The sequence below is a fragment of the Girardinichthys multiradiatus genome, chromosome 5, assembly GCF_021462225.1.
Source record: "Girardinichthys multiradiatus isolate DD_20200921_A chromosome 5, DD_fGirMul_XY1, whole genome shotgun sequence".
Lineage (NCBI taxonomy): Eukaryota > Metazoa > Chordata > Actinopteri > Cyprinodontiformes > Goodeidae > Girardinichthys > Girardinichthys multiradiatus.
Window position 1 is genome coordinate 22,973,042 of NC_061798.1, and position 26,409 is coordinate 22,999,450.

The 26,409-nt window shown below is 40.7% G+C and overlaps 1 protein-coding gene across 5 annotated transcripts in view; it reads left to right on the top strand.

The window, feature by feature from the left end:
* The window catches only part of LOC124868314, a 41,278-nt gene that overhangs the window by 12,357 nt on the left and 2,512 nt on the right, over window positions 1–26,409 (top strand). For 4 of the 5 annotated variants that reach the window (XM_047365432.1, XM_047365431.1, XM_047365429.1 and 1 more), the window contains 5 exons: window positions 7,698–8,005; window positions 8,341–8,405; window positions 8,500–8,657; window positions 23,634–24,146; window positions 24,867–26,353. In XM_047365432.1, the coding sequence (XP_047221388.1) occupies window positions 7,698–8,005; window positions 8,341–8,405; window positions 8,500–8,657; window positions 23,634–24,146; window positions 24,867–26,353 (2,531 nt within the window). Of the gene's footprint in view, window positions 1–7,697; window positions 8,006–8,340; window positions 8,406–8,499; window positions 8,658–20,530; window positions 20,739–23,633; window positions 24,147–24,866; window positions 26,354–26,409 lie in introns of those variants that run through there. The other variant, XM_047365433.1, reaches the window with a different exon arrangement.

Genomic DNA, 26,409 nt, shown 5'->3' on the forward strand with positions numbered 1-26,409 from the left:
ATCCTGTCTAAGGAAACCCAGCAGATTGCATCCAGTCAGACTTGCAGCATTCCCTCCTCCTGGATGAGCATGTAGAGACAGTGGACAGTCACTGGCGTTGACTTTGCAGCAATCCCTCATACTGAGCATGCATGTAGCGACAGTGGAGAGGAAAAACTCCCTTTTAACAGGAAGAAACCTCCAGCAGAACCAGGCTCAGTGTGAGAGGCCATCTGCCACGACCGACTGGGGGTTTGAGAGAACAGAGCAGAGACACAAAAAGAACACAGAAGCACTGATCCAGAAGTACTTTCTATGGGAAGGAAAAGTAAATGTTAATGGATGTAGCTCCTTTAGTCGTTTCATCTAGAAAGAAAGAACAGATAAACTCTGAGCCAGTTTTCAAGGTTACAGTCTGAAAGAGAGCACATAATTAGTCACAGTAAAAGCTCAAAGTCAATTGCCATGTCTAGGAGAGAGAAAGGGTTAAACATTGAAAGACAGGGCCAAGTGGATCATCTGTAGAGGGTGAGCATTAAGTTGTTGCCGGCAGAAGCTTGGATGATGCCCCTCTCCAGAAAGGTGTCACAGGTAGACACAGAGTCAGGCCAGGTGTAGCTTCTAGGAAGAGAAAAGAGAGAACAAAGTTAAAAGCTGAAATAACAGGAAATAATGCAAAATTGGAGAGTAGTGTGAGAATGTAGTGAAGAGGGTGAAAGTGGTCATTATGTCCTCCAGCAGCCTAAGCCTATAGCAGCATAACTACAGAGATAGCTCAGGATAACCTAAGCTACTCTAACTATAGCTTTATCAAAATGGAAAGTTTTAAGCTTAGCCTTAAAAGTAGACAGGGTGTCTGCCTCATGGAGTAAAACTGGGAGCTGGTTCCACAGGAGAGGAGCCTGATAACTAAAGGATCTGCCTCCCATTCTACTTCTAGAGACTCTAGGAACCACCAGTAAACCTGCAGTCTGAGAACAAAGTGCTCTGTTAGGAACATATGGAACAATCAGATCTCTGATGTATGATGGAGCTAAATCATTAAGGGCTTTATATGTGAGGAGGAGAATTTTAAATTCTATTCTGGATTTAACAGGGAACCAATGAAGGGAAGCTAAAATAGGAGAAATATGATCTCTCTTTTTAATTTTCATCAGATCTCTTGCTGCAGCATTTTGAATCAGCTGAAGGCTTTTAACTGCATTTTGTGGACATCCTGATAGTAACGAATTACAATAGTCCAGCCTTGAAGTAACAATGCACGGACTAGTTTTTCAGCGTCGCTCCTGGATAGGATATTTCTAATTTTGGCAATGTTCTGGAGGTGAAAGAAGGAAATCCTAGAAACCTGTTTTAATATGGATTTTAAATGACATGTCCTGGTCAAAAATAACACCAAGGTTTTTTACTTTATTACCGGAGGTGAATTTAGTGCCATCCAGGTTAAGTGATTCCCTAAGCAGTTTTTTTTAAAAGACTCTGGTCCAAAGACGACAACTTCTGTCTTGTCTGAATTTAGAAGCCATCCAAGTTTTTATATCTTCAAGACATGCTTGTAGTCTATCTAACTGATTGGGCTCATCAGGATTTATGGATAAGTAAAGCTGAGTATCATCAGCGTAACAGTGAAAATGTATCCTATGCTGCCTGATAATTTTACCTATTGGAAGTATATATATAGATAGATCTGTCATTAGTAAAGAGAGAATAGAATTGGTCCAAATACTGGACCCTGTGGTACTCCATAATTAACCATGGAGTTTAAAGATTTTTCATTTACATGAACAAACTGGAATCTGTCAGACAGATAAGATTTAAACCAGCCTAGCGCTGTTCCCCTGATCCCTACAGCATATTCCAGTCTTTCTAAGAGAATATTATGGTCGACTGTATCAAATGCAGCACTGAGATCTAACAGAACCAGTACAGACACAAGTCCATTATCTGAAGCCATAAGAATATCATTAGTGACTTTCAGCACAGCTGTTTCAGTGCTAAGATGAGCTCTGAAGCCTGACTGAAACTCTTCAAACAGGTCCTTGCTGTGTAAATGCTCACACATTTGATTAACAACTATTTTCTCAAGAATTTTAGATAAGAATGGAAGATTGGATATAGGTCTGTAATTTTTCAAGTCATCTCGATCAAGCGAAAGTTTCTTAAGTAAAGGTTTAATTACAGCTAACTTAAAAGCCTGCGGTACATATCCATTTACTAAAGATAGATTAATCATATCTAAAATGGGGCTGTTAATCAGAGGGAACACTTCCTTAAATAATTTGGTTGGGATTGGGTCTAACATACAAGTTGAAGGTTTAGATGAAGCTAATATTTCTGATAACTCAGGAAGCTCCACAGGATCAAAGCAGTCCAAACACAAATCAGGTTCTACAGTTACTTCTAATGTTGTCTCAAATAAGACCCACAATATATGGTGAATATATCATCATCGCAATATCAGTGTGTGCTATCTCCATATGCCAAGGTTTTGAGTGCAATTGTTGTTTAATATATGTAATGAACTTGCTTTTTTCATGCCAATGTAATATTTAGCCAGTTGGACAGAGTGTTACGGTACCAGATAGTCACACAGGACACACACAGTCCTGTCATCTACAGAAATACCCAGACAACTCTGCAGTCATAAGGTGGATAAGAGCTGGACAAGAAGCTGAGTACAGGGAGCTGGTGGACCACTGTGTGGCATGGTGTGGAAACAATAATCTCCTCTTGAATAAAACAAAGGAGATGATTGTAAATTTTAAGAGAAACAGGAACAGGTCAAACTCTATTTCCATCATGGGAGAAGAGGTGGGGGAGGAGTATAAATACCTTTTGTGTTGTGTTCACCTGGACAACAGACTGGTGTGGAGATGACACTGTGAAGCCGTCTACAAGAAGGGACAGAGCACACTGTACTTCTTGGGGAAGCTTAGGTCCTTCAGTGTTTCCAGCAAGATGCTGCATATCTTCTATAAGTCTGTTGTGGAGAGTGTGATCTCTTCTGCCATCATCTGCTGGGGTAGCCGCATCAGAGCCAGGGACTTAAAGCTCAATAAGCTGATAAAGAAGGCTGGCTCTGTTCTGGAGACTCCTCTTGAACCTCTGGAGATCATTGTGCAAAGAAGCATTCTTGATTAAAATGAAGAACATCATGGAGAACCCTGAGCATCTTCTTCATGTGACTGTTGTACAGCAACAGTGTCTTCAGTCAGAGGCTTCTTCAGATCTGCTGTAAGACGGACCACTACAGGAGATCCTTCCTGCCCACAGCCATCAGCATCTACAACGGTTCTAACCAGTGGGTTGCCTGTTCGAACCCCTGCTTTGTCTGTCTCAGTTATGTCCATGGGCAAGATACTTCACCCTCCTTGCCTGCTGATGGTGGTCAGAGGGCCCAGTGGTGCCGATTGTATGGCAATCTCACCTCTGTCAGGCTATCCCAGGGCAGCTGTGGCTATAATGTAGACTCCCACTGTCCGTGTGACAATGTGTGCATGAATGGGTGAATGATGGATTGTAGTGTAAAGCGCTTTGGAGTCCTTGGACTTGATAAAGCGCTGTATAAGTGCAGGCCATTTTACCAATAGTTTAGATCACCCACATTCACACCATTATTCTGTATATGTGCAGCAGTCATATTGGATAATAAACTCTGGGAAGTTTGGTGCATTCGCACTTTCCTATTCAAAAGTCAGACTTCAACGGACATTCTTGTTGTATTTCGGCCAGGATCTAAGAAAATCTGACTTCCAAATAATAACAGAATGCATCACATGTGTTTATATTTGTCCTCTGGAGTCAGAATCTCAGAGTTCCAAGTTAAAAAATCAGATTGAATGCCCCCGTAAGTTGGAATTTCTAATAGAAAAATTAAAGGTCCTCTAATAAATGGTTTATTTAAGCCACATTCACTATTTTTCACATGTGTCGCAGCCATATTGGCCCTCCGACGTTCCCTGCCAGTACTTCTGCGTTTGATTAGACTCGGAGGTAGAGTCCAGATTCAGTAGTGTTTTGTCCATTTTGTCTTGAAACTGGGATCTGGGAATTATGTCACACCCCAAGTTAAAAAAAGTCAGTAGGATTAGTTGATTGTTGTGGTGCTAATGGTGCGTTGCATTTGCCAATTTGTTCCAAATCAAAAAAATCAAATAATAAAACCCTTTTTAAGTGACTTTTTTTTTCCTCTGAACTCTGAGTACAAATTTGATGAACCATTACTAGCGCACATCATTTAAAACAATCAACATACTGTATGTTCAATTTGGGAACCGTTTCTACATGCTTACATCTTAACTCTTGTTAGCTTTTGCATTTAAAGCAAAACAATTTTCAACAGTCAAAACTTTAAAAAGGAGAATTTCTTTGAACATTTATATTCCTTTGTGGCCAAAGTAATGGTTCAAAATGAATTTTTAGTATGTTAAACGGTAATCAACTCAGTTCATGCTGGTATAACATGCTGTAACTCTATGCGTTACATTAACGCTCAGCTTGGACTCCTGCTTTACTTGCACTGCCATACTTGCACAATGATCATCTGCACTGTTGTATTGCTCTTGCATCTTATACTGCTCTATACTTACTCTCACTCACTTAAAACTGTGCACATATATTTATATTATATTGTAGATATGTTTATACTGTTTAATTTGTATTGTATTGCACCGACTACGCCAAAACAAATTCCTTGTATGTCCAAAAACGTACTTGGCAATAAAGCTTTTCTGATTCTGATTCTGATAACCCAACTTTGAAAGAAATCTCAGTTTCAGTAGAAGTCAAACCCAACATGCAGCATATTATTTTCTCTTGATAGACCGAAGGTAGAAAACGGCCTTGTATCAGCTGATCTCAACATTCAGGTCGATGTATCTGCATTACAGTTGATGGGGTATTGAAGAGCAGATGAATTTGAAGCAAGGTCAGCAATGAGATGGCAAAAAATCTGGAGGTGTCAGGTATGGACAGTGTCCAACTTGGCAGTAGAAGGACTGTAGTAAGCATGATTTATAAAATGAACAAAATGCTGGATCTGGCAACGGTCACCAGTATGGATTTTTTAAAAACATCTGAACGGAGCCATTGTGGGATTTGCATTTCATGGAGTATTGACCTGGATGGTGACTAGATTTGGACTTCTGTCACATTTTCTTTGAATTTTGTTCTAAAGCTCCCTTCCAAACTGACCACTTTTTTCTTGCAGCCTACAAGGAAACCAACACATGAACTGTAATGTATACAGATCCGAACAAACGTAAACATACTGGGCTAAGTGCTGGCCTACAAGTGCAAAGATGCTGAAGCACCCATAAGCTTTGCTGTAACAGGACCTCTGCCACTCACCTGGAACAAGGCTGGAAGTGGGAAGAAAGCACCTATCAGGATAAATAATGTTATGTAAAATTATTGAATTATCTTTCAGTTTACCTCATTTTGTTTGGCAGCACTTTCACCTAGGTGGTTTGAAATGTGTTTTTATAAATGAAAAGCAGAGAAATAACTAGGGGTGGACCGACTGCAGTTTTCTGGCAGATCACAGATTTTTAAAAGTCCTGACCTGCCGGTTCCAATTTTGGCCAATACTGCAATTTTATTTATAAGTGACATTGTCAGGAGTTATAGGTCACAATTATACCTTCAATGTTCCAATCTTTTTTTATTGAAAAACACTGAAGAATACCCTTGAAACAATACAAACCTGTTTTAACTGCTCGTACTCTCAAATATAAATGAAAAGTTTAGAGTTGTGCCGTTCCTTTAGTCTTTCATTTTTCACAATTTAAAAAAAACAAACAAGACTTGCACAACAGGTTAGACAAGTAGATAAAATTGGTCGATAAGATCGGTTTCACATGTAAGTATTGGCTGATCACCCAAAATTAAGGAAACCGGGGGCGATCGGTTAGAAATAACCAGAAAATAATTCTAGAAGATCGACCATTTCACATACAGGTCCTTCTCAAAATATTAGCATATTGTGATAAAGTTAATTATTTTCCATAATGTCATGATGAAAATTTAACATTCATATATTTTAGATTCGTTGCACACTAACTGAAATATTTCAGGTCTTTTATTGTCTTAATACGGATGATTGTGGCATACAGCTCATGAAAACCCAAAATTCCTATCTCACAAAATTAGCATATTTCATCCGACCAATAAAAGAAAAGTGTTTTTAATACAAAAAACGTCAACCTTCAAATAATCATGTACAGTTATGCACTCAATACTTGGTCGGAAATCCTTTTGCAGAAATGACTGCTTTAATGCGGCGTGGCATGGAGGCAATCAGCCTGTGGCACTGCTGAGGTCTTATGGAGGCCCAGGATGCTTCGATAGCGACCTTTAGCTCATCCAGAGTGTTGGGTCTTGAGTCTCTCAACGTTCTCTTCACAATATCCCACAGATTCTCTATGGGGTTCAGGTCAGGAGAGTTGGCAGGCCAATTGAGCACAGTGATACCATGGTCAGTAAACCATTTACCAGTGGTTTTGGCACTGTGAGCAGGTGCCAGGTCGTGCTAAAAAATGAAATCTTCATCTCCATAAAGCTTTTCAGCAGATGGAAGCATGAAGTGCTCCAAAATCTCCTGATAGCTAGCTGCATTGACCCTGCCCTTGATAAAACACAGTGGACCAACACCAGCAGCTGACACGGCACCCCAGACCATCACTGACTGTGGGTACTTGACACTGGACTTCTGGCATTTTGGCATTTCCTTCTCCCCAGTCTTCCTCCAGACTCTGGCACCTTGATTTCCGAATGACATGCAGAATTTGCTTTCATCCGAAAAAAGTACTTTGGACCACTGAGCAACAGTCCAGTGCTGCTTCTCTGTAGCCCAGGTCAGGCGCTTCTGCCGCTGTTTCTGGTTCAAAAGTGGCTTGACCTGGGGAATGCGGCACCTGTAGCCCATTTCCTGCACACGCCTGTGCACGGTGGCTCTGGATGTTTCTACTCCAGACTCAGTCCACTGCTTCCGCAGGTCCCCTAAGGTCTGGAATCGGCCCTTCTCCACAATCTTCCTCAGGGTCCGGTCACCTCTTCTCGTTGTGTAGTGTTTTCTGCCACACTTTTTCCTTCCCACAGACTTCCCACTGAGGTGCCTTGATACAGCACTCTGGGAACAGCCTATTCGTTCAGAAATTTCTTTCTGTGTCTTACCCTCTTGCTTGAAGGTGTCAATAGTGGCCTTCTAGACAGCAGTCAGGTCAGCAGTCTTACCCATGATTGGGGTTTTGAGTGATGAACCAGGCTGGGAGTTTTAAAGGCCTCAGGAATCTTTTGCAGGTGTTTAGAGTTAACTCGTTGATTCAGATGATTAGGGTTTAGAGACCCTTTTAATGATATGCTAATTTTGTGAGATAGGAATTTTGGGTTTTCATGAGCTGTATGCCAAAATCATCCGTATTAAGACAATAAAAGACCTGAAATATTTCAGTTAGTGTGCAATGAATCTAAAATATATGAATGTTAAATTTTCATCATTACATTATGGAAAATAATGAACTTTATCACAATATGCTAATATTTTGAGAAGGACCTGTATACATAAGATGCTGTATTTGTTTTGTACTGTTGCTGCAAAAAATATCTGCAAAATGTTGTGTATCTATGTAATATTCTAGATTTTTCTTCTTACATTCCTTGTCTCTTTCATCTCCCATCTGCATTTATAATGAATGATTTTGCTGTTGTATTTTCTCCAGGTCTGGAACTCAGTCACGAAGAGCTCAATGAGGATGTACCGCTCCTCCAGACCCCCTCAAACTCCAATTACGTCCCAGATGCGGTGGTGCCGCCGGGCGAGCCGTGGCTCCACGGCGGCCCCTCCAGGGCTGTGCTGTCCCTGCCTGCCTGTCTCTCCCTCCGTACAAATGGTGCGTCCTCTGTCGAAGAACAGGGGGAGATGAAGGTGTATGCTAAGTGTCAACTTCAGCAAGGGGTCCTGTTTGGGCCCTTTTTGGGAGAGGTGTGCAAGGGACAAATGCTGAGCAACCTCAGATATGCCTGGGCTGTAAGTTGACAGACACCCACAAGAATCTATTGAAAAGGAGCATTTTTTTTTTTAAGTTTAGAAAACAAGTTTTCTAGTTGTTGACAAGTAATTGTGGTTATTTGTAATTATAAAAATAATATTTCTAACAGAAGAAAATTTTTTAGGTGTTGCATAAATGTCATAAATATTCCAGCACGATTATTTAATTTTCTCAGTTTTGACCTACATATTATTATTAATTTTAACCCTCAATTAAACATTTATAATTTGTCACATCAAACCTTATTTAAAAGTTAGACAAAATATGTGCTTGAGAAAATATTTTGACACATTTTGTTAAAAAATGCCTCTAGATCCGAGATGATTCTGCCTTCACCTATGTTGATGCATCTGATGAGAACAAATCTAACTGGATGAGGTGAGGTATTAATATAGCGTCACTGTTTTATCCTGAAGGATCTTCCTCTGGCAGAAAACATGATTTACTGTAGACGTTTGCTCTGTATTTTCAGATATGTATCATATACAAGCAACGAGGACGAACACAACTTGGTGGTTTTCCAGTTTTACCGTCACATATACTACAAGGTTTGCCAGTCCATCTCAGAGGGGGCAGAGCTCAAAGTCTGGATTGGGAAGGATTATGCCTCGCTATTGGGTCTGGGGATGAGTGAGTTCTACTCCATTGGGTTTATGTGCTGTAGTGGATGATCTGATTTATGTGGGCAACTCATAAAATTTGAATGTTATCAAAAAGTTAATTTATTTCAGTATTTTAAAGATTCATATATTTTGATGCCAGTATTTTCTACATGTGTTACACACGCATCAATGTATTTTAAGTGTTTATTTCTGTTAACTGTGCTGTTCAGTCTTGTGAGGGGTCCCGAGGGTTCAGTTTTAGGCCCCTTCCTCTTCACACTCGCCCTGCTTCCTCTCGACTCTGTTTAGAAAACATGGGATCTCCTTTTATTGTTACACGGATGATACCCAGATACAGGTCCTTCTCAAAATATTAGCATATTGTGATAAAGTTCATTATTTTCCATAATGTAATGATGAAAATTTAACATTCATATATTTTAGATTAATTGCACACTAACTGAAATATTTCAGGTCTTTTATTGTCTTAATATGGATGATTTTGGCATACAGCTCATGAAAACCCAAAATTCCTATCTCACAAAATTAGCATATCATTAAAAGGGTCTCTAAACGAGCTATGAACCTAATCATCTGAATCAACCAGTTAACTCTAAACACCTGCAAAAGATTCCTGAGGCCTTTAAAACTCTCAGCCTGGTTCATCATGTTGTGGAATTTTCTTATCAAAGTGGGTAGAAGTTGACTCATAACAAGAGAAAATCCGGACTTTGTCTTATAAGTTTTATTCAAAGGCATTCAGCGTTTGAAGACCCTGACACTGAGGTTAGTCAGTGAAACAGAGCCCCGATCAACATTTACACACAGTATTTATACCAGAACATGACAGTGTTATCTCAACTGCAAAGAGTTTTAGAAATATGGCCCCTAGACCCTCCCCGGGTCAGAGTTAACAAAGTTATTTATGAGGGCACCCATCTACCTTCCCTTGAAATATACACTTCAGGAAGTGTTAACCATAAAACTCTCCAGCATTTGAATTTAGAGTCCATCTGCTCTAAATAACAGAACACTAATAAAACACAGAGGTCAGAGGTGAGAGGTAGATGGAAGGTCACCTGTGGGTGATAAAAGACAGAATCAAATGAGAGAGGTGAAGGGAATATCAGAGCACTTTGAAATAATTTTCCATTACACTCCTTTCTTCTGATTACAAGATAATCACATAACTAAAAGAAAATTCTACAAAACCATCACCCAAGGAAAAATGACCTCCACCAACCGGTTATCTGGAAAGAAAGTAGCTAGAGCATAAGTAGCATCAATAGGAACTGGTACCAAAAATGGTTGATCATTAATAGCACGTGAAATCAAACAACAAACATAACAACAATCATTTCTTATCTTCCTCACGGTTTGATGCATCAGTTGCCACCAGACATTATCAGCATGATCATAGTAGTCAGAAAAGTGATGGATCTCTCTTCGAATCAGCTGATGAGTATTATTAACACAATTCCTCAAATTAGCCCTACATTGTCTTTGCTGCACCTTTTCCCAAATGAACACAAGAGTTATAAAAATACTTGAAATACCAATCATTAGCATCAGAACAGACAATCTTCCATTTAACTGCATCGTGACCTTGAAGTGGAATGTCCTTTCTTCTGGTACAGAAAGAAAACAGTTTTTTTTCTCAAAGAAAACAAATTATAAACAACTTTAAAAAAAACAAAAATCCTGCTGCCTCTCCTGAGTGGCTTCTGCGCTTCAAGCTGCCCTGTTACCAGTCTGGTACAGGTGGGCGGTCGTTGGAAGCTCCTCTAGAAATATATTTAGAAACAGGAACTCTAACCTGCTGGAAGTCAGGCTTCCATAGTCCAACTTATGATTTCTAACTTTCAGGCAATGCGATGGCCTTAAGTAGATTCTGAAATAACATTGCACTGCCCAAGGGATTATTGTGCCCTTGTAAGAACAGTGTTCTTCAACCACCTGTTCAATCACTCGCCAGTGATCAGCTTACAGTTCTTTATCTTATGGTGGTCCGCTGTCCTCACACCTTTCAGGCCGTGGATGATCCAGTTGGAAGATGACTTGTGTCCTGGAAGCCAGATGAAGCTGGAGGAGCTGGAGCTTTCCTGCAGCTTTCCTGCAGCTTTCCTGGGTGTCTAGTAGGATCTGATATGGGCCATTCCAGCGCCTGGACTTCCTGTGTTTTCTCCTAGATTCTCTGACCAGAATCCAGTTGCCAGGAATAAAGGACTGGAGGGTGGAAGTGGCTGTTTCTGGTAATGCAGCCTTCACCATCTGTGAAACTTGAGAAAACACAGTGGACAGGTTTTGACAGTAAAACAATATCCTATCTTCACACAAAGATGTGGAAGAAAATTATCTTGGCAATATCCCCATGTCCAAATTAGGAGACCTGCTACACAGCACTTCAAAAGGACTGAGATTTGCCTGTGTCCTTTGTCTCAATCTCATATAAGTGAGAACAATAGGTAGAGCCTTCACAACACTTGGCTAATTTTCAATTCAAAGTCCCATTCTCAAACCTAAGTGCTTAACTACATGAACTTCATCTAAACATCCAACAAAATCCAAAGAATTGATCTTCTGACTTCACCTGATATACTAGCAATGACCATCAGCTAAATATTCTGAATATCAAAAATGTGACATGATGTTTGAGGAAGGTCTGATTACAGGTCAACATTTCATAGTTTCAGAATACCCACAAAGAATTTCAAAAATGGTCTAATCTGTGGAGATATAAAATTTCACAAAAAATCAACACCATAATTTCAGAGAGGTTTTCAGAATGTGGTCTTAGGGAGCTATGCACCATTTATATAACAAAGTACAACGTCTCTCTCGCATTGTCACTAAGTCCTCACTGGAGGTCTGAGCTACCCTTTTTCCCATGAGTGCTAAAACTTTTGGAACCTCATGTTACTTTATTCTGACATTCCCCTCTTCTGGCGCAGGGTCCAACCCATGCGACAATCCAGCAAAAAGTTTGTACAAAAATGTTCTAGTAACCAAGATCACATAACCTAGAACCAAAGAAATGAATTCTGACATAACTATGTGTCACTATGAATTTAAGAAAAGCAACATAAAGAAAATCCAGATGTTTTTAACTGCAATTCAGTTCCATTAACAACAAAACACAAACTTTAGTTATTCAGTTCATCAATGTCTCACTTAGAAATTAGTCACACATCATCCTAATTTGTCTTGTACAAAGATGAGTATTAGATTAATGGACATCCAATGTAATTTGGATGAATAAACCCTACAAATTGAATCAAATAAATAATTCCCACCAAGTATAAAGGCATGACTCTGATTCTTTATCAAAAACATATTCCTTACTTTTGCATATCTTGAACTGTCAGCTAGCTTAATGGCACCAGGGAAACTTTCAATCTAATAAATCACCAATGATCCTGCATGCAAAACTAATTCTTCAAACTAGTTTAAACTATTTCATTAACCTTTTAGTAATAAAACACATAAATCTAAAAGTCATGCTACACCCTTAATTATTATACAAAAAAAACATGTTTTTAAGGCAACAATCACTACAAGCATTTTGATTCTATTGTCTCTTAAACAGTGTTAAAACTCAGGAAGGGAGGTGCTGAGCGTTACCATGACAACAAAGGCATGAACCAACCTAGTAGGTGGGCGGAGTCAGGCAGAACTAACCTCTGATTGACAGCCTATGGGCGGACCCACAGTTTCTTCATCCCATCCCACATTAGTGTAACTTAAACTGCTTAGCTATTAACATGCACCTACCTCAGAAACAAGCTGCTTCTTAACTCTCCTGAAAACTCAAAGTTTTAATCAATCTGAGATTTAGAAACATTATTCTAAACATGAATTATTGTCATGCAACATATAAACAAACATTAATTCCAACAAAACAAAGACAAAACATCAAAGACAGACAAATGGCCAAATTTGAAGCTTCAAGAATTCAAAGAAATTTTTAACAATCTCTTTTCAGAATATGTTTTCTCAGCCATATCTTTTAATGCTATAATTGATCAATTTGGTTATGACAATCGTCAGGATCCTTTTTAAAAATGAGTGCACATAGTCCAAAGAGATCTCAAAGTATTTAGAAGCACAGCAACAGTTTTCTCTTATATGAATCCAAATTTACTGATGCTGAAACCTTTTGCTAATTCTTTGTACTGTATCTCTATAATAATAACTACAATCCTGAGAGTTATTGTTATAGTTCTCTTTTTGTTTGGCTCAATTTGATCGCAGCTGCATTGCAGAATTTCAAGTTAAATGCAAAGAAGTATTTTTTATTTAATTCAATTCAAATTCAAAGATACTTTATTGATCCCCGAGGGGAAATTAGAAAAGTCAGCGTTGACATTTTTATAGTATACCCAAACTAAACAAAACTGCAGTGTTTGACTTAATCAGAAATTAAGATAAGAAGCTTGTCTCCAAACTGGACTTTTTCCCACATAGTGTTTAAAGAAGAACAAACATCATTTTCTTTAATTTGGCTATTTAAATTTTGAGAGTTGGGGAAAACTTATTACTAGAACCCCTCTTTAATAATCCAAATGCTGATAAATGTTTCAATATTTTATCTCTTAGTAATCTGAAATTACCTTGTGTACTTTTGTACTCCTATGTATTCCTTTAATCTTTAAACCCTAAGAAATCAAACAAGGAGACTTGAGTTTGAGCCGACCATCCTCTTACTGTTAAGAGAGCCTTTATTTCTTTTCTTTTCCTAAAATAAAGGATTTTACTTGTCTTATTCCGTTATACAAGTCCTAACCTTGGTTCCAAAACTAAACTCTTCAACCCCAATCTGTGTTCACCAGAGTAGAAATTTTGAGTATTATTGCATTTCAAAGTCACCAAAATGACTGGAACTCATCATTGACTTAGATCTATTTTAATAAGTAATCAGCCTACCTTTAATTAAGTCTTATAATTTCATGGACCCAAAATCTATGGCTTACAGGCTTCAGGAGTCCAGGAACCACAAGTTGAGTACTACTGCATTGAACAATGGTGTTAACTTTCTGCAGAGATTGAAGGATTGGCTAAATATATTATTTCTGCTTGGACAATAATCAGATTTAAAATTATTAGTTCACAGCTCCTAATTTACCTCAGATCATATTTGCTTCTAACCCAGTTCATAAGAAGCTTCAGACAAACATTATGCTAAAAAAACCAAGAACAAAAACCCAGATCTGTTTTAAAATAAAGAAAAAGCATGCTTAAAAAAAACGTGTTACTGTGGTGGAAAATAACTCCACAGTTCTGAAGGCCTTTTCATGCAGAGTCTTTTAGGAAACATGAGATTAGTTTAATTTTTGTGTGGTACCACTGTCCAATCAGATTCTTTCTAAATAACCCCATTTTTTCATACTCATTTTAAAGGTTTGTTTTACCAAGAAAAATGTGTTTAACAAAACCAATTACTCTCAAAAGTTTTAAAAGTTTTTAGCTGGTGATATCTTAGAAAACAACAAGTGTTTTAATATTTATATGCAACACAGAACTGATTAGGTGTCCTTTCCTTCTCCAAAGGGAGAAAAAAGAACCTGCAGAACCAAACCTTTCATAGTTTTTGTCAGGATCTGATATAAGGTACAGTGTAAATCAACACGCTGCATGAATCAGAAGATTCAAGAAAAAAACCTAATATAACCTCTTCCCAGCAGCTGCTATGAAAAACAATAAATTTGTACTTTCCATAAGCGTCAGTTAACACTTGCGGACAAAAACTGCACCAAACTTTAAGTACTGTGTCAGAAACTGTATGAAGACCATCTGCAGTAGAACTAAGCCTGTTTTAATGAGGTCTCTACCCATTAGATTTATGGGATACAAAATCTGACAACAGAAAATGCCTGAAGGAGAAACCCATCAGGTTTTACGCATGCGCTGGGTTTTTAAAAATACTCCTTCATGAGATCTGTCCTGAGAATAACATAGAAACACATGGTTACTGCTGAGTTTTGGAGATGTTGTAACGTCCTCTGCTTTTAATAACTTTTAATAACTAGAATAATTGACCCTGAATATTCCACGACGAAAGAGAACTTGTTTCTCTAAAAGAATTAACTGGAAAGTATCAAATGAGTTAAGTCATCACCCTTTTAAAGATACTTTTCTAACCCTAAAATAATATTTTAACCCGCTATATCTGTCAACGTCAAGCAAGCGTGTCACATGAGCAGCGGTTAATAAGCGTTCTTCATTGCAGAAAATAGGAAAGGATTTATGCAAATGTGTGTGTGTTTGTACGTTACCCCCATCAGTTTCTAAATCGCTCCAGAGTCAGACTGCCATGGCACACAGTCCTCTATCAGTCCAAAAAACAACCAGACCCTTCCCAGGTCTGTTGGTGAGACATTGAATCATTCTTTGTCCACTTTAACTTCTCCAGGAGGGAGAAAGAAGAAACTTTGCTCCGGTTTCTCTTCTGCCCGCATAAGATGCTTTCAATATAAATCCAGTGTATCACTCTTCTGGCTCTTGCAAACAGCATGGATCGTTGTCCATCTCAGTGGGTCCAGACTTCTTCTGAGTTTCGTTTTTTTGTAGAAAGTCACACTGCGATTTTCAACATGCAGGAAGGCAGATCTCTCTCTTTCAGGCCGTGCTGGAGAAGCGTCTCTGGTGTAGTAGCCATAGAGAAGGGCAGGTTTCTAAAATCCAGACTCAAAAACGCAGATGTTGAACTCAAATCCCATATATGTGTGTATTTGTGTGTGAGAGAGGCAAAAGAAAAGTTTAGTATAGGTTCAGATTTTGTACAAATACATATTATCAGTCAGTCAGTCAGTTGTCCCCCTGCCTGTCACTTCCTTCCACAACATGAACTATACTCCTTTCTAAAACAACTTTCTTTTCGCATCTCTAATGTCCCTTTTCAATTTTACCTTCTTTTCCGACTGATCGCAATATTTAAGACAAACAAAACTTCCTTCAGGAAAGTTTTAACTCTTTAACCCCTTAATTGATGCACTCTGTGCTTTTTAATCTTTTCTTATGTTTTTTTTATTTATTTTTCCATCAACTGTTTTACTTGAAACTTTTTAAACTATTTTACTTATTTACACTCAAACTTCCACGCTGTGAAAAACCAAACTTATCTTCCAAATTAAAGCACATTTAACACAATCATCCCCACTTTTTCCTTTCATTATTTTATAAATCAGAGTATGAAGAAGGAGACACCCCTGATGCCTCAAGGTTCCGGAACCATTTTTTTTTACCTGTTCAGCGGCACGTCTGCCCACTGGCTTTTCTCCTTTATGAGGTGTAGAAAATTGCTAAAAACCACCCGCAAAACCCTGTGTTTTGCTTTATCTTATTGTTACCAATAAGAACCTCCCTGCAATTCCTTTTGCAGGGTAACCGGGCCCTCAGCTGATGTCCTCCCTCTCGCAACTCTGGAACCTAATTAATTAGTTAGGAGATGATGGTTAATGTGTAATAAAAATAATAATATACATTATATCATACAGAGCAACTTCTCACCCAGATATATTTGAAGACAAATTGTTCGGATCTAATCAGCCAGAAGCCGCAGGCGGACATGAGGACTCCCCTCCGTAAAATGGAAGTGGACTGAGGACAACGTCTCCAGGCTGGCCAGGCGTCCGTGTCCCATCCTGCGGTCTCCTCTGGCACGTTAGATCCTGTTCGTGACGCTAAAATTGTTGTGGAATTTTCTTATCAAAGTGGGTAGAAGTTGACTCATAACAAGAGAAAATCCGGACTTTGTCTTATAAGTTTTATTCAAAGGCATTCAGCGTTTGAAGACCCTGACACTGAGGTTAGTCAGTGAAACAGAGCCCCGATCAACATTTACACACAGTATTTATACCAGAACATGACAGTGTTATCTCAACTGCAAAGAGTTTTAGAAATATGGCCCCTAGACCCTCCCCGGGTCAGAGTTAACAAAGTTATTTATGAGGGCACCCATCTACCTTCCCTTGAAATATACACTTCAGGAAGTGTTAACCATAAAACTCTCCAGCATTTGAATTTAGAGTCCATCTGCTCTAAATAACAGAACACTAATAAAACACAGAGGTCAGAGGTGAGAGGTAGATGGAAGGTCACCTGTGGGTGATAAAAGACAGAATCAAATGAGAGAGGTGAAGGGAATATCAGAGCACTTTGAAATAATTTTCCATTACAATCACTCAAAACCCCAATCATGGGTAAGACTGCCGACCTGACTGCTGTCCAGAAGGCCACTATTGACACCCTCAAGCAAGAGGGTAAGACACAGAAAGACATTTCTGAACGAATAGGCTGTTCCCAGAGTGCTGTATCAAGGCACCTCAGTGGGAAGTCTGTGGGAAGGAAAACGTGTGGCAGAAAACACTACACAACGAGAAGAGGTGACCGGACCCTGAGGAAGATTGTGGAGAAGGGCCGATTCCAGACATTGGGGGACCTGTGGAAGCAGTGGACTGAGTCTGGAGTAGAAACATCCAGAGCCACCGTGCACAGGCGTGTGCAGGAAATGGGCTACAGGTGCCGCATTCCCCAGGTCAAGCCACTTTTGAACCAGAAACAGCGGCAGAAGCGCCTGACCTGGGCTACAGAGAAGCAGCACTGGACTGTTGCTCAGTGGTCCAAAGTACTTTTTTCGGATGAAAGCAAATTCTGCATGTCATTCAGAAATCAAGGTGCCAGAGTCTGGAGGAAGACTGGGGAGAAGAAAATGCCAGAAGTCCAGTGTCAAGTACCCACAGTCAGGGATGGTCTGGGGTGCCGTGTCAGCTGCTGGTGTTGGTCCACTGTGTTTTATCAAGGGCAGGGTCAATGCAGCTAGCTATCAGGAGATTTTGGAGCACTTCATGCTTCCATCTGCTGAAAAGCTTTATGGAGATGAAGATTTCATTTTTTAGCACGACCTGGCACCTGCTCACAGTGCCAAAACCACTGGTAAATGGTTTACTGACCATGGTATCACTGTGCTCAATTGGCCTGCCAACTCTCCTGACCTGAACCACATAGAGAATCTGTGGGATATTGTGAAGAGAACGTTGAGAGACTCAAGACACAACACTCTGGATGAGCTAAAGGCCTCTATCGAAGCATCCTGGGCTTCCATAAGACCTCAGCAGTGCCACAGGCTGATTGCCTCCATGCCACGCCGCATTAAAGCAGTCATTTCTGCAAAAGGATTCCCGACCAAGTATTGAGTGCATAACTGTACATGATTATTTGAAGGTTGACGTTTTTTGTATTAAAAACACTTGATGAAATATGCTAATTTTGTGAGATAGGAATTTTGGGTTTTCATGAGCTGTATGCCAAAATAATCTGTATTAAGACAATAAAAGACCTGAAATATTTCAGTTAGTGTGCAATGAATCTAAAATATATGAATGTTACATTTTCATCATGACATTATGGAAAATAATGAACTTTATCACAATATGCTAATATTTTGAGAAGGACCTGTACAGTACAGACCAAACGTTTGGACACACCTTCTCATTCAAAGAGTTGTCTTTATTTTCATGACTATGAATATTGTAGCTTCACACTGAAGGCATCAAAACTATGAATTAACACATGTGGAATTATATACTGAACAATAAAGTTTGAAACAACTGAAAATATGTCTTATATTCTAGGTTCTTCAAAGTAGCCACCTTTGGCTTTGATTACTGCTCTGCACACTCTTGGCATTCTGTTGATGAGCTTCAAGAGGTAGTCACCTGAAATGGTTTTCACTTCACTGGTGTGCCCTGTCAGGTTTAATAAGTGGGATTTCAAGCCTTATAAATGGGGTTGGGACCATCAGTTGTGTTGTGCAGGAGGTGGATACAGTACACAGCTGATAGTCCTCCTGAATAGACTGTCAGAATTTGTATAATGGCAAGAAAAAAGCAGCTAAGTAAAGAAAAACGAGTGGCCATCATTACTTTAAGAAATAAAGGTCAGTCAGTCCGAACAATTGGGAAAACTTTGAAAGTGTCCCCAAGTGCAGTCGCAAAAACCATCAAGCCTCAGAAATCGCAGGTTAACAGCAGCTCAAATTAGAGAACAGGTCAATGCCACACAGAGTTCTAGCAGCAGACACATCTCTAGAACAACTGTTGAGAGGAGACTATGTGAATCAGGCCTTCATGGTAAAATAGCTGCTAGGAAACCACTGCTGAGGACAGGCAACAAGCAGAAGAGACTTGTTTGGGCTAAAGAACACAAGGAACGGACATTAGACCAGTGGATATCTGTGCTTTGGTCTGATGAGTCCAAGTTTGAGATCTTTGGTTCCAACCACCGTGTCTTTGTGCGGCGCAGAAGAGGTGAACGGATGGACTCTACATGCTTGGTTCCCACCGTGAAGCATGGAGGAGGAGGTGTGATGGTGTGGGGGTGCTTTGCTGGTAACACTGTTTTGGGGATTTATTCAAAATTGAAGACATACTGAACCAGCATGGCTACCACAGCATCTTGCAGCGGCATGCTATTCCATCCGGTTTGCGTTTAGTTGGACCATCATTTATTTTTCAACAGAACAATGACCCCAAACACACCTCCAGGCTGTGTAAGGGCTATTTGCCAAGAAGGAGAGTGATGGACTGCTGCACCAGATGACCTGGCCTCCACAGTCACTGGACCTGAACCCAATCGAGATGGGTTGGGGTGAGCTGGACCGCAGAGTGAAGGCAAAAGGGCCAACAAGTGCTAAACATCTCTCCTTCAAGACTGTTGGAAAACCATTTCAGGTGACTACCTCTTGAAGCTCATCAGCAGAATGCCAAGAGTGTGTGGAGCAGTAATCAAAGCAAAAGGTGGCTACTTTGAAGAACCTAGAATATAAGACATATTTTCAGTTGTTTCACACTTTTTTGTTCAGTATATAATTCCACATGTTAATTCATAGTTTTGATGCCTTCAGTGTGAAGCTACAATATTCATAGTCATGAAAATAAAGAAAACTCTTTGAATGAGAAGGTGAATACATTAGAGACCGAAAGTTTGGACACAGAGTGTTATGAACTTGCATCTTACTTGCTAATGTAATATTTAGCCAGTTGGACAGAGTCTCACAGCAGCAGATGCTGACACTAGACACATGACATTGTCTAAAAAATGCTAAAGGTCACAGAGTAGGGAACACAGATGAGAAAGAAAAGGATAGAAAAGAATAGGCATGTATCGCAACTGATATCGCCATAGCAACATTTAACAATATTACTACCATTGCAAGACTTTCAAGTATCATGCAGCCTGAACATTGAGAAATATCTTACATGGGGTTAGACAAAAAGGACTGGACTGGTGTTTAATGGTCTAATGGGTTATTTTCAGATGAAAGTAACATTTTGCATCATTATTTAAAAACGCAGGATTCCAGATTCTGGAAGAACGGAGATGCACAGATTCCAAGTTGCTTGCAATGTGAAATTGCCACAGTCGGTGATGATTTGGCCAACTGAGCTTCATGAAGATGCCGATTTAAATTGGCAGCAGGAAGTGGTTCCTGCCCACACTGCCAAACGCATCAATACCAGGTTTAATGATGATTCTATTACTGTGCTTGATTGACGAGCACACTGACCAGACCGACACCTTGCAGAGAGTCTACGGGGTATCATCACGTGAGACCCCAAAGCTAATAATGCAGTGGAGCCGAAGGTCGCTATTAAAGCAACCCCAGCTTTCTTAACACCCCAGCAGAGCCACGGGCTGATCCAAAAGGACCCACCCCCGAAAAGTATTGTGTATATAGGAGGGATAGGTACCGTGCGAATTTCGTCGGTACTACAGAGTACCCCTTCACGTAGACTCAAACGGTACCATTGTGACACTGAGGGAGTGGTGGCCGACTTTCCACGCTGGTCATGAACACATCATTGCACGCACAAGAGCGTTATGACGTCATTAGCCGCCGCGGCTACAGTCAACACAGCAAGCATGTTTTATGGAAAGCGTTCGGAAGTATGGCTCCACTTTTCGAAATGCGATGCAGATTACGCTCGCTGCAATATTTGTAAGGCGAAGTGCAAGGCCAGCGGCGGCAATACGTCTAACCTGAGGAAGCACCTGGTTAAACACAAGATATTTCTCGCCAGTCTCAGATCTACGGCTACAACTCCTGCAATCGGTACCGTGAGCACGCCTGCGTCAATTAGCGACCCGTCGTCCGCAGTCGGCAACATGGGAGAAGAAATGTTAAACAACTGAGATGTTGCGATAAAAACAGCTGGATGTTGCTTTGATATGTTCGTTAAAGTTTATAAAAGTACCGAAAACTGGTACCGTTGAGCAGGGGTGCCGCCAGGGATTTTGGTCCCCCCATAGCCGGCCGGTGGAAAAGTTTGATACTGTTTTACATATAATATGGATGTTGATGATATTTTTGGTTATCATTTTGGACCTGGCTCTGTAGTGCACACAAATTATGTAGTATTTCCTATATTGTAAAACCGTTTGTAACAGTATCATAATCATTATTTCAGGTGGCCTCTCATTTTGTGATTTCGCCAAAAATAACAAAAGGAAATGTGATCTTTCTACCAATACTCCACTACTCACTGCGTCCCTTTAATTACCGAGTGTCTTATTTTGTCAGTATTATAATTGCATGAGAGAGAGAGAAGGTCTAATAACTGTAGACTCACAGGTGATGGCATTAGTGGTGAAATCACAAAAAATACATACAGGTCCTTCTCAAAATATTAGCATATTGTGATAAAGTTCATTATTTTTCCATAATGTCATGATGAAAATTTAACATTCATATATTTTAGATTCATTGCACACTAACTGAAATATTTCAGGTCTTTTATTGTCTTAATACGGATGATTTTGGCATACAGCTCATGAAAACCCAAAATTCCTATCTCACAAAATTAGCATATTTCATCCGACCAATAAAAGAAAAGTGTTTTTAATACAAAAAACGTCAACCTTCAAATAATCATGTACAGTTATGCACTCAATACTTGGTCGGGAATCCTTTTGCAGAAATGACTGCTTCAATGCGGCGTGGCATGGAGGCAATCAGCTTGTGGCGCTGCTGAGGTCTTATGGAGGCCCAGGATGCTTCGATAGCGGCCTTTAGCTCATCCAGAGTGTTGGGTCTTGAGTCTCTCAACGTTCTCTTCACAATATCCCACAGATTCTCTATGGGGTTCAGGTCAGGAGAGTTGGCAGGCCAATTGAGCACAGTGATACCATGGTCAGTAAACCATTTACCAGTGGTTTTGGCACTGTGAGCAGGTGCCAGGTTGTGCTGAAAAATGAAATCTTCATCTCCATAAAGCTTTTCAGCAGATGGAAGCATGAAGTGCTCCAAAATCTCCTGATAGCTAGCTGCATTGACCCTGCCCTTGATAAAACACAGTGGACCAACACCAGCAGCTGACACGGCACCCCAGACCATCACTGACTGTGGGTACTTGACACTGGACTTCTGGCATTTTGGCATTTCCTTCTCCCCAGTCTTCCTCCAGACTCTGGCACCTTGATTTCCGAATGACATGCAGAATTTGCTTTCATCTGAAAAAAGTCCACAATCTTCCTCAGGGTCCGGTCACCTCTTCTCGTTGTGCAGCGTTTTCTGCCACACTTTTTCCTTCCCACAGACTTCCCACTGAGGTGCCTTGATACAGCACTCTGGGAACAGCCTATTCGTTCAAAAATTTCTTTCTGTGTCTTCCCCTCTTGCTTGAGGGTGTCAATAGTGGCCTTCTGGACAGCAGTCAGGTCGGCAGTCTTACCCATGATTGGGGTTTTGAGTGATGAACCAGGCTGGGAGTTTTAAAGGCCTCAGGAATCTTTTGCAGGTGTTTAGAGTTAACTTGTTGATTCAGATGATTAGGTTCATAGCTTGTTTAGAGACCCTTTTAATGATATGCTAATTTTGTGAGATAGGAATTTTGGGTTTTCATGAGCTGTATGCCAAAATCATCCGTATTAAGACAATAAAAGACCTGAAATATTTCAGTTAGTGTGCAATGAATCTAAAATATATGAATGTTAAATTTTCATCATGACATTATGGAAAATAATGAACTTTATCACAATATGCTAATTTTTTGAGAAGGACCTGTATATGAGGCAATGTGGTTGTTGCTGTTTAATCTTCTGATTTCCAGAAAATGTAAACATTTCTGATTGGATTGAGAGCAGTCCCTCAGTCTGCACATACTAGAAATGTTCTCTGTTCCTCCTGCAAACCAGGGGGATGAGAGTCCCAAACTACTGACCACACATTATATTTCAGTGATATCTGATGCTTTTTTAAATCATTACAATTGTTCTGAAATAAATACAGATTAGGCTTTTTTTATTTTTTATTTCAGAACAATTTTTTTTATTCTTTAATGTTTTGTCTCTTTCATAATCGATTAATTCAACCCAGCTGCTCACCACTTGATTCATATGGTGGGGGGCTGACAGATGGCTGCTGCTTTGGACGTGTCTGTTCGGAACATGTGTCATTTTTTTTTAGCAGAGCAGTTTGCTAAACATTTGCCTGCATTGATTAACTTAAACAACTCTGAAATGTATAAATAGTAAGGGAGTAAGGTGAGCTAGTTTGTAAACTATGGGTAAAGTTGGGAATAGACTTTCTGACCGAGCAGGCGGTGGATGTTTTCATGTAAATGGGGGGGCCTTCCATTGAGTAGCGATCCCCAGTCACCAGGCATCGTTACCGTATCGGTTTAAATGTGAAAGGAACCTGTCCCTAGTATATAGTGTACAGCACATGGAGATACTTTTCAGTAGGCTGAAATTGCATTTATAATTTAACATTTTAAACATAACTGTGGATTTTCATAAGCTGTAAGGCAAAATTAACAGAAATAAACACTTCAATTAAAATATATACCTGTGTGTAATGTGGACACATTACGCACAGTTTTAATGTTTTGGAATAGAAATGCAGAACAAAATTGACCATTTTTGACCATGTTCTAATTGAGATGCCCCTGTACTGTTCTGTAGGTTTTAAAACACCCCGGTTTAAACTTTGTTTTATTGGCATGTACAGGTGATAATGCAAAATGTGAAATCGGAGACAAGGAAACAGCCCTGCGCCTCCTGCAGGACATCCAGCTGGTCACCCTCCCAGAGCCAAGCAGCACATCGCTTTGGTCTGACAGCAGCCAATCACAGAGCCCCATGCCTGTCATCGGTGAGGTGACGACCGTGTCCAACCCAGAACCAGCTAACGATCCAGGCTCAGTACCCAGCTCTGCCTTCCCCCCCGCCATTCAGAGCTCATTTATTTACACCAGCTCCAGTGTGACTGACAAATATGATTTCTTGCCTGGGAGTGAGAAGCTGCTAAGCAATCCAAACGCTCACCAGCACAGCGCCTGGCAGTTTTTTGGCTTGGAGCCAGACCCCACCGGTCGGCCTCTGGATCGAAACATGGCGGTGTGTAAGTTGTGCATGGAGCGCGTGAGCTGTGGAGGAGGAGCAACAGATCTCCAGAACCATTTGACTACCAAACATCACCTCAAACCTCGAGACATCACCAAGGATCGCATCCTGGCGGCAGGTAAGACGAGGACATGGTCAGGATAAGATTGATGCCTAAAGAGGTTGAGGCCTGTTTACAACACCATTTCTGTCAGTTATGACAAACCTTTAATCAAAAACTGAAATTCTTTTATATTGTATATTTAAAACATAGTCCGGAAAATGAGACAAAAGCAAATCATCTGTCATTTCATTATAAACTGGTCAAAAAATGAAAGGCTTTGAAAATACATCAGATCTCATTGAACAAAGAATGATGCTGGATATCCTCCATGCTCTCCTTGGCAGAGCTGTCAGTTTAGGTGGATGACCCTCGTTAATCTTCAGTGCTTCTTGAGATGTTCAAGCTTCTCCAACACTTTCTCCCTGACCTGTTTGCTGTGTTCTTTGGTGTCAGTGAGGCCATTTGTTCACTATCAAAACCTCTGAGGCCTCAACAGAAACGTTGTATTTACATAAAGATTTTATCTAGGGATGCTCTATGCCACACTTCATACTTCAGATGTTTTCTTTGTTAAAATTTCAACAACAAAAAAACTTGTATTATTTTCCTTCCGCCTAACAATTAGCCATGACTTTGTTTTGTGTCACAATTAAATCCCTTTGAAAAATCTAAGTTTGAAATAAGATGACAAAGTATTCCAAAGACACTCTATTGATAGGTTATCTGAGAGACGTTTTTGTGATTCAGGCATTTCAACAGAGGTTTAGTCACATTGTGTTTTGTTTTCTTGGACAGGTCAACGTATTGTCCCTGTGATGACACCCAGCGGCGTTCACAGCAGCCCCCCTGCAGCAACATCTGCTCAAGTGACAAATGCCATCACCAGTTTCCTCATCAGGGATCTCCAGTCCCCAGCTCTGGTAGAAGGAGAAGGGTTCAAACAACTCCTGCATACACTCCTGCCCTCCTACAAGGAGCCGCTGACATCCCAGCAGCTGCAGAACCTCCTGAGAGACCACTACATTAAAGCCAAGATAAACCTTGTTCAGATGTTGAGGAACAAAACCGCGGGTGTGGACATTGAGGAGATAACAGACTACACCGCTCCCATTGAGTTCGAGCCCAGGAGACGAGGGCGACCTCGAAACCACCAGAAGGCAGTTTCTCACTTTGTCACCTTGAGTGTAGATGTTTGGCTCCACAGCTGGCAGGGCAGCAGCCAGCATTACCTGACCCTCTGGGCACATTACATAGGTGACGATGATTTCAGTCCTCACAACCTGGCACTGGCAACCCAAAGGCTGGAGGAGAGTGGAGCTAAAGGCTTAAACCTCCAGGCAGTGGAGATGCAGGTAAAGGCGATGGCGCAGGAGTGGGGGATCAACCAGCCAAACCTGGTGTTGTTGGGACTAGAGGGCCAACACAGGATAAGGCTGAGGCCCATAAAGACAGAGAAGGGCGTGGAGGCTACAGGGAGTGCCCCACACCCTAATTCAACAACTTTTTTAGAGAAGGATGACTCCGCCTCGCCTGAGGAAACACAGGCCTCCTCGGAGCATTTTAGCGAGGGTCTTCCATCCGTCCCGTGTTTTTTCAGCGCCGTTCAGGGCTGCATTGAGGAGGTGATGTTACACTCAGTGATCTTTAAAACTCTCAGCCAGTTCCAGAGTGCTCTCTCCACCCTGCTGCTGCCTCCTGCTCAGAAGAGAGGCTTGTACCACCACCATGCTCGGAAGCTGCTGCATGGCATGACCAAAGCAGAGCAGGAAAGAATAAAGTCGTGGGCTCACAGCCAGCCCACCTGGAATTCACTTTATCCTTTACTGAACTCACTTATCAAACACAAAAGCCTAATCTGTGATATAGTAAAAGACATTAATGAAGAAAGCATGGCCAGAGACGAGACGGCTGCAGAGTCATTAGGCAGCTACCACGCAAACTCAACCTCAAGCATGTCATCGGTGTGCCTCCCGACTTTGCACTCTGAGTGGAAGGTGGTGGAGGAGCTCTGCTTGGTCCTCAAACCTCTGGATGTGGCCTGTAGAACTTTGGCCAAAGAAGCCTTCCCGCGTCTGTCCCTCGTCAAACCCATTCTCACAGGCTTGCTCTCACGCCACCTCGTACCCCGGCCGGGCGATTCCTCGTCCATCCTAAAGGAGGTAAAGAGGATGATGAGGCGGAACCTGGCGAGCTGCTACGTCAGCCCAGCGGTGGACAGGGTTCTGTGCGTGGCATGTTCCCTCGACCCCCAGTTTCATGGGCTGGGCTTCATGGAGGAGAAGGTGAGCTTTGATTTAAAAAAAACAAAAAAAACTTTTCCTAATACATTTTTTCCTTC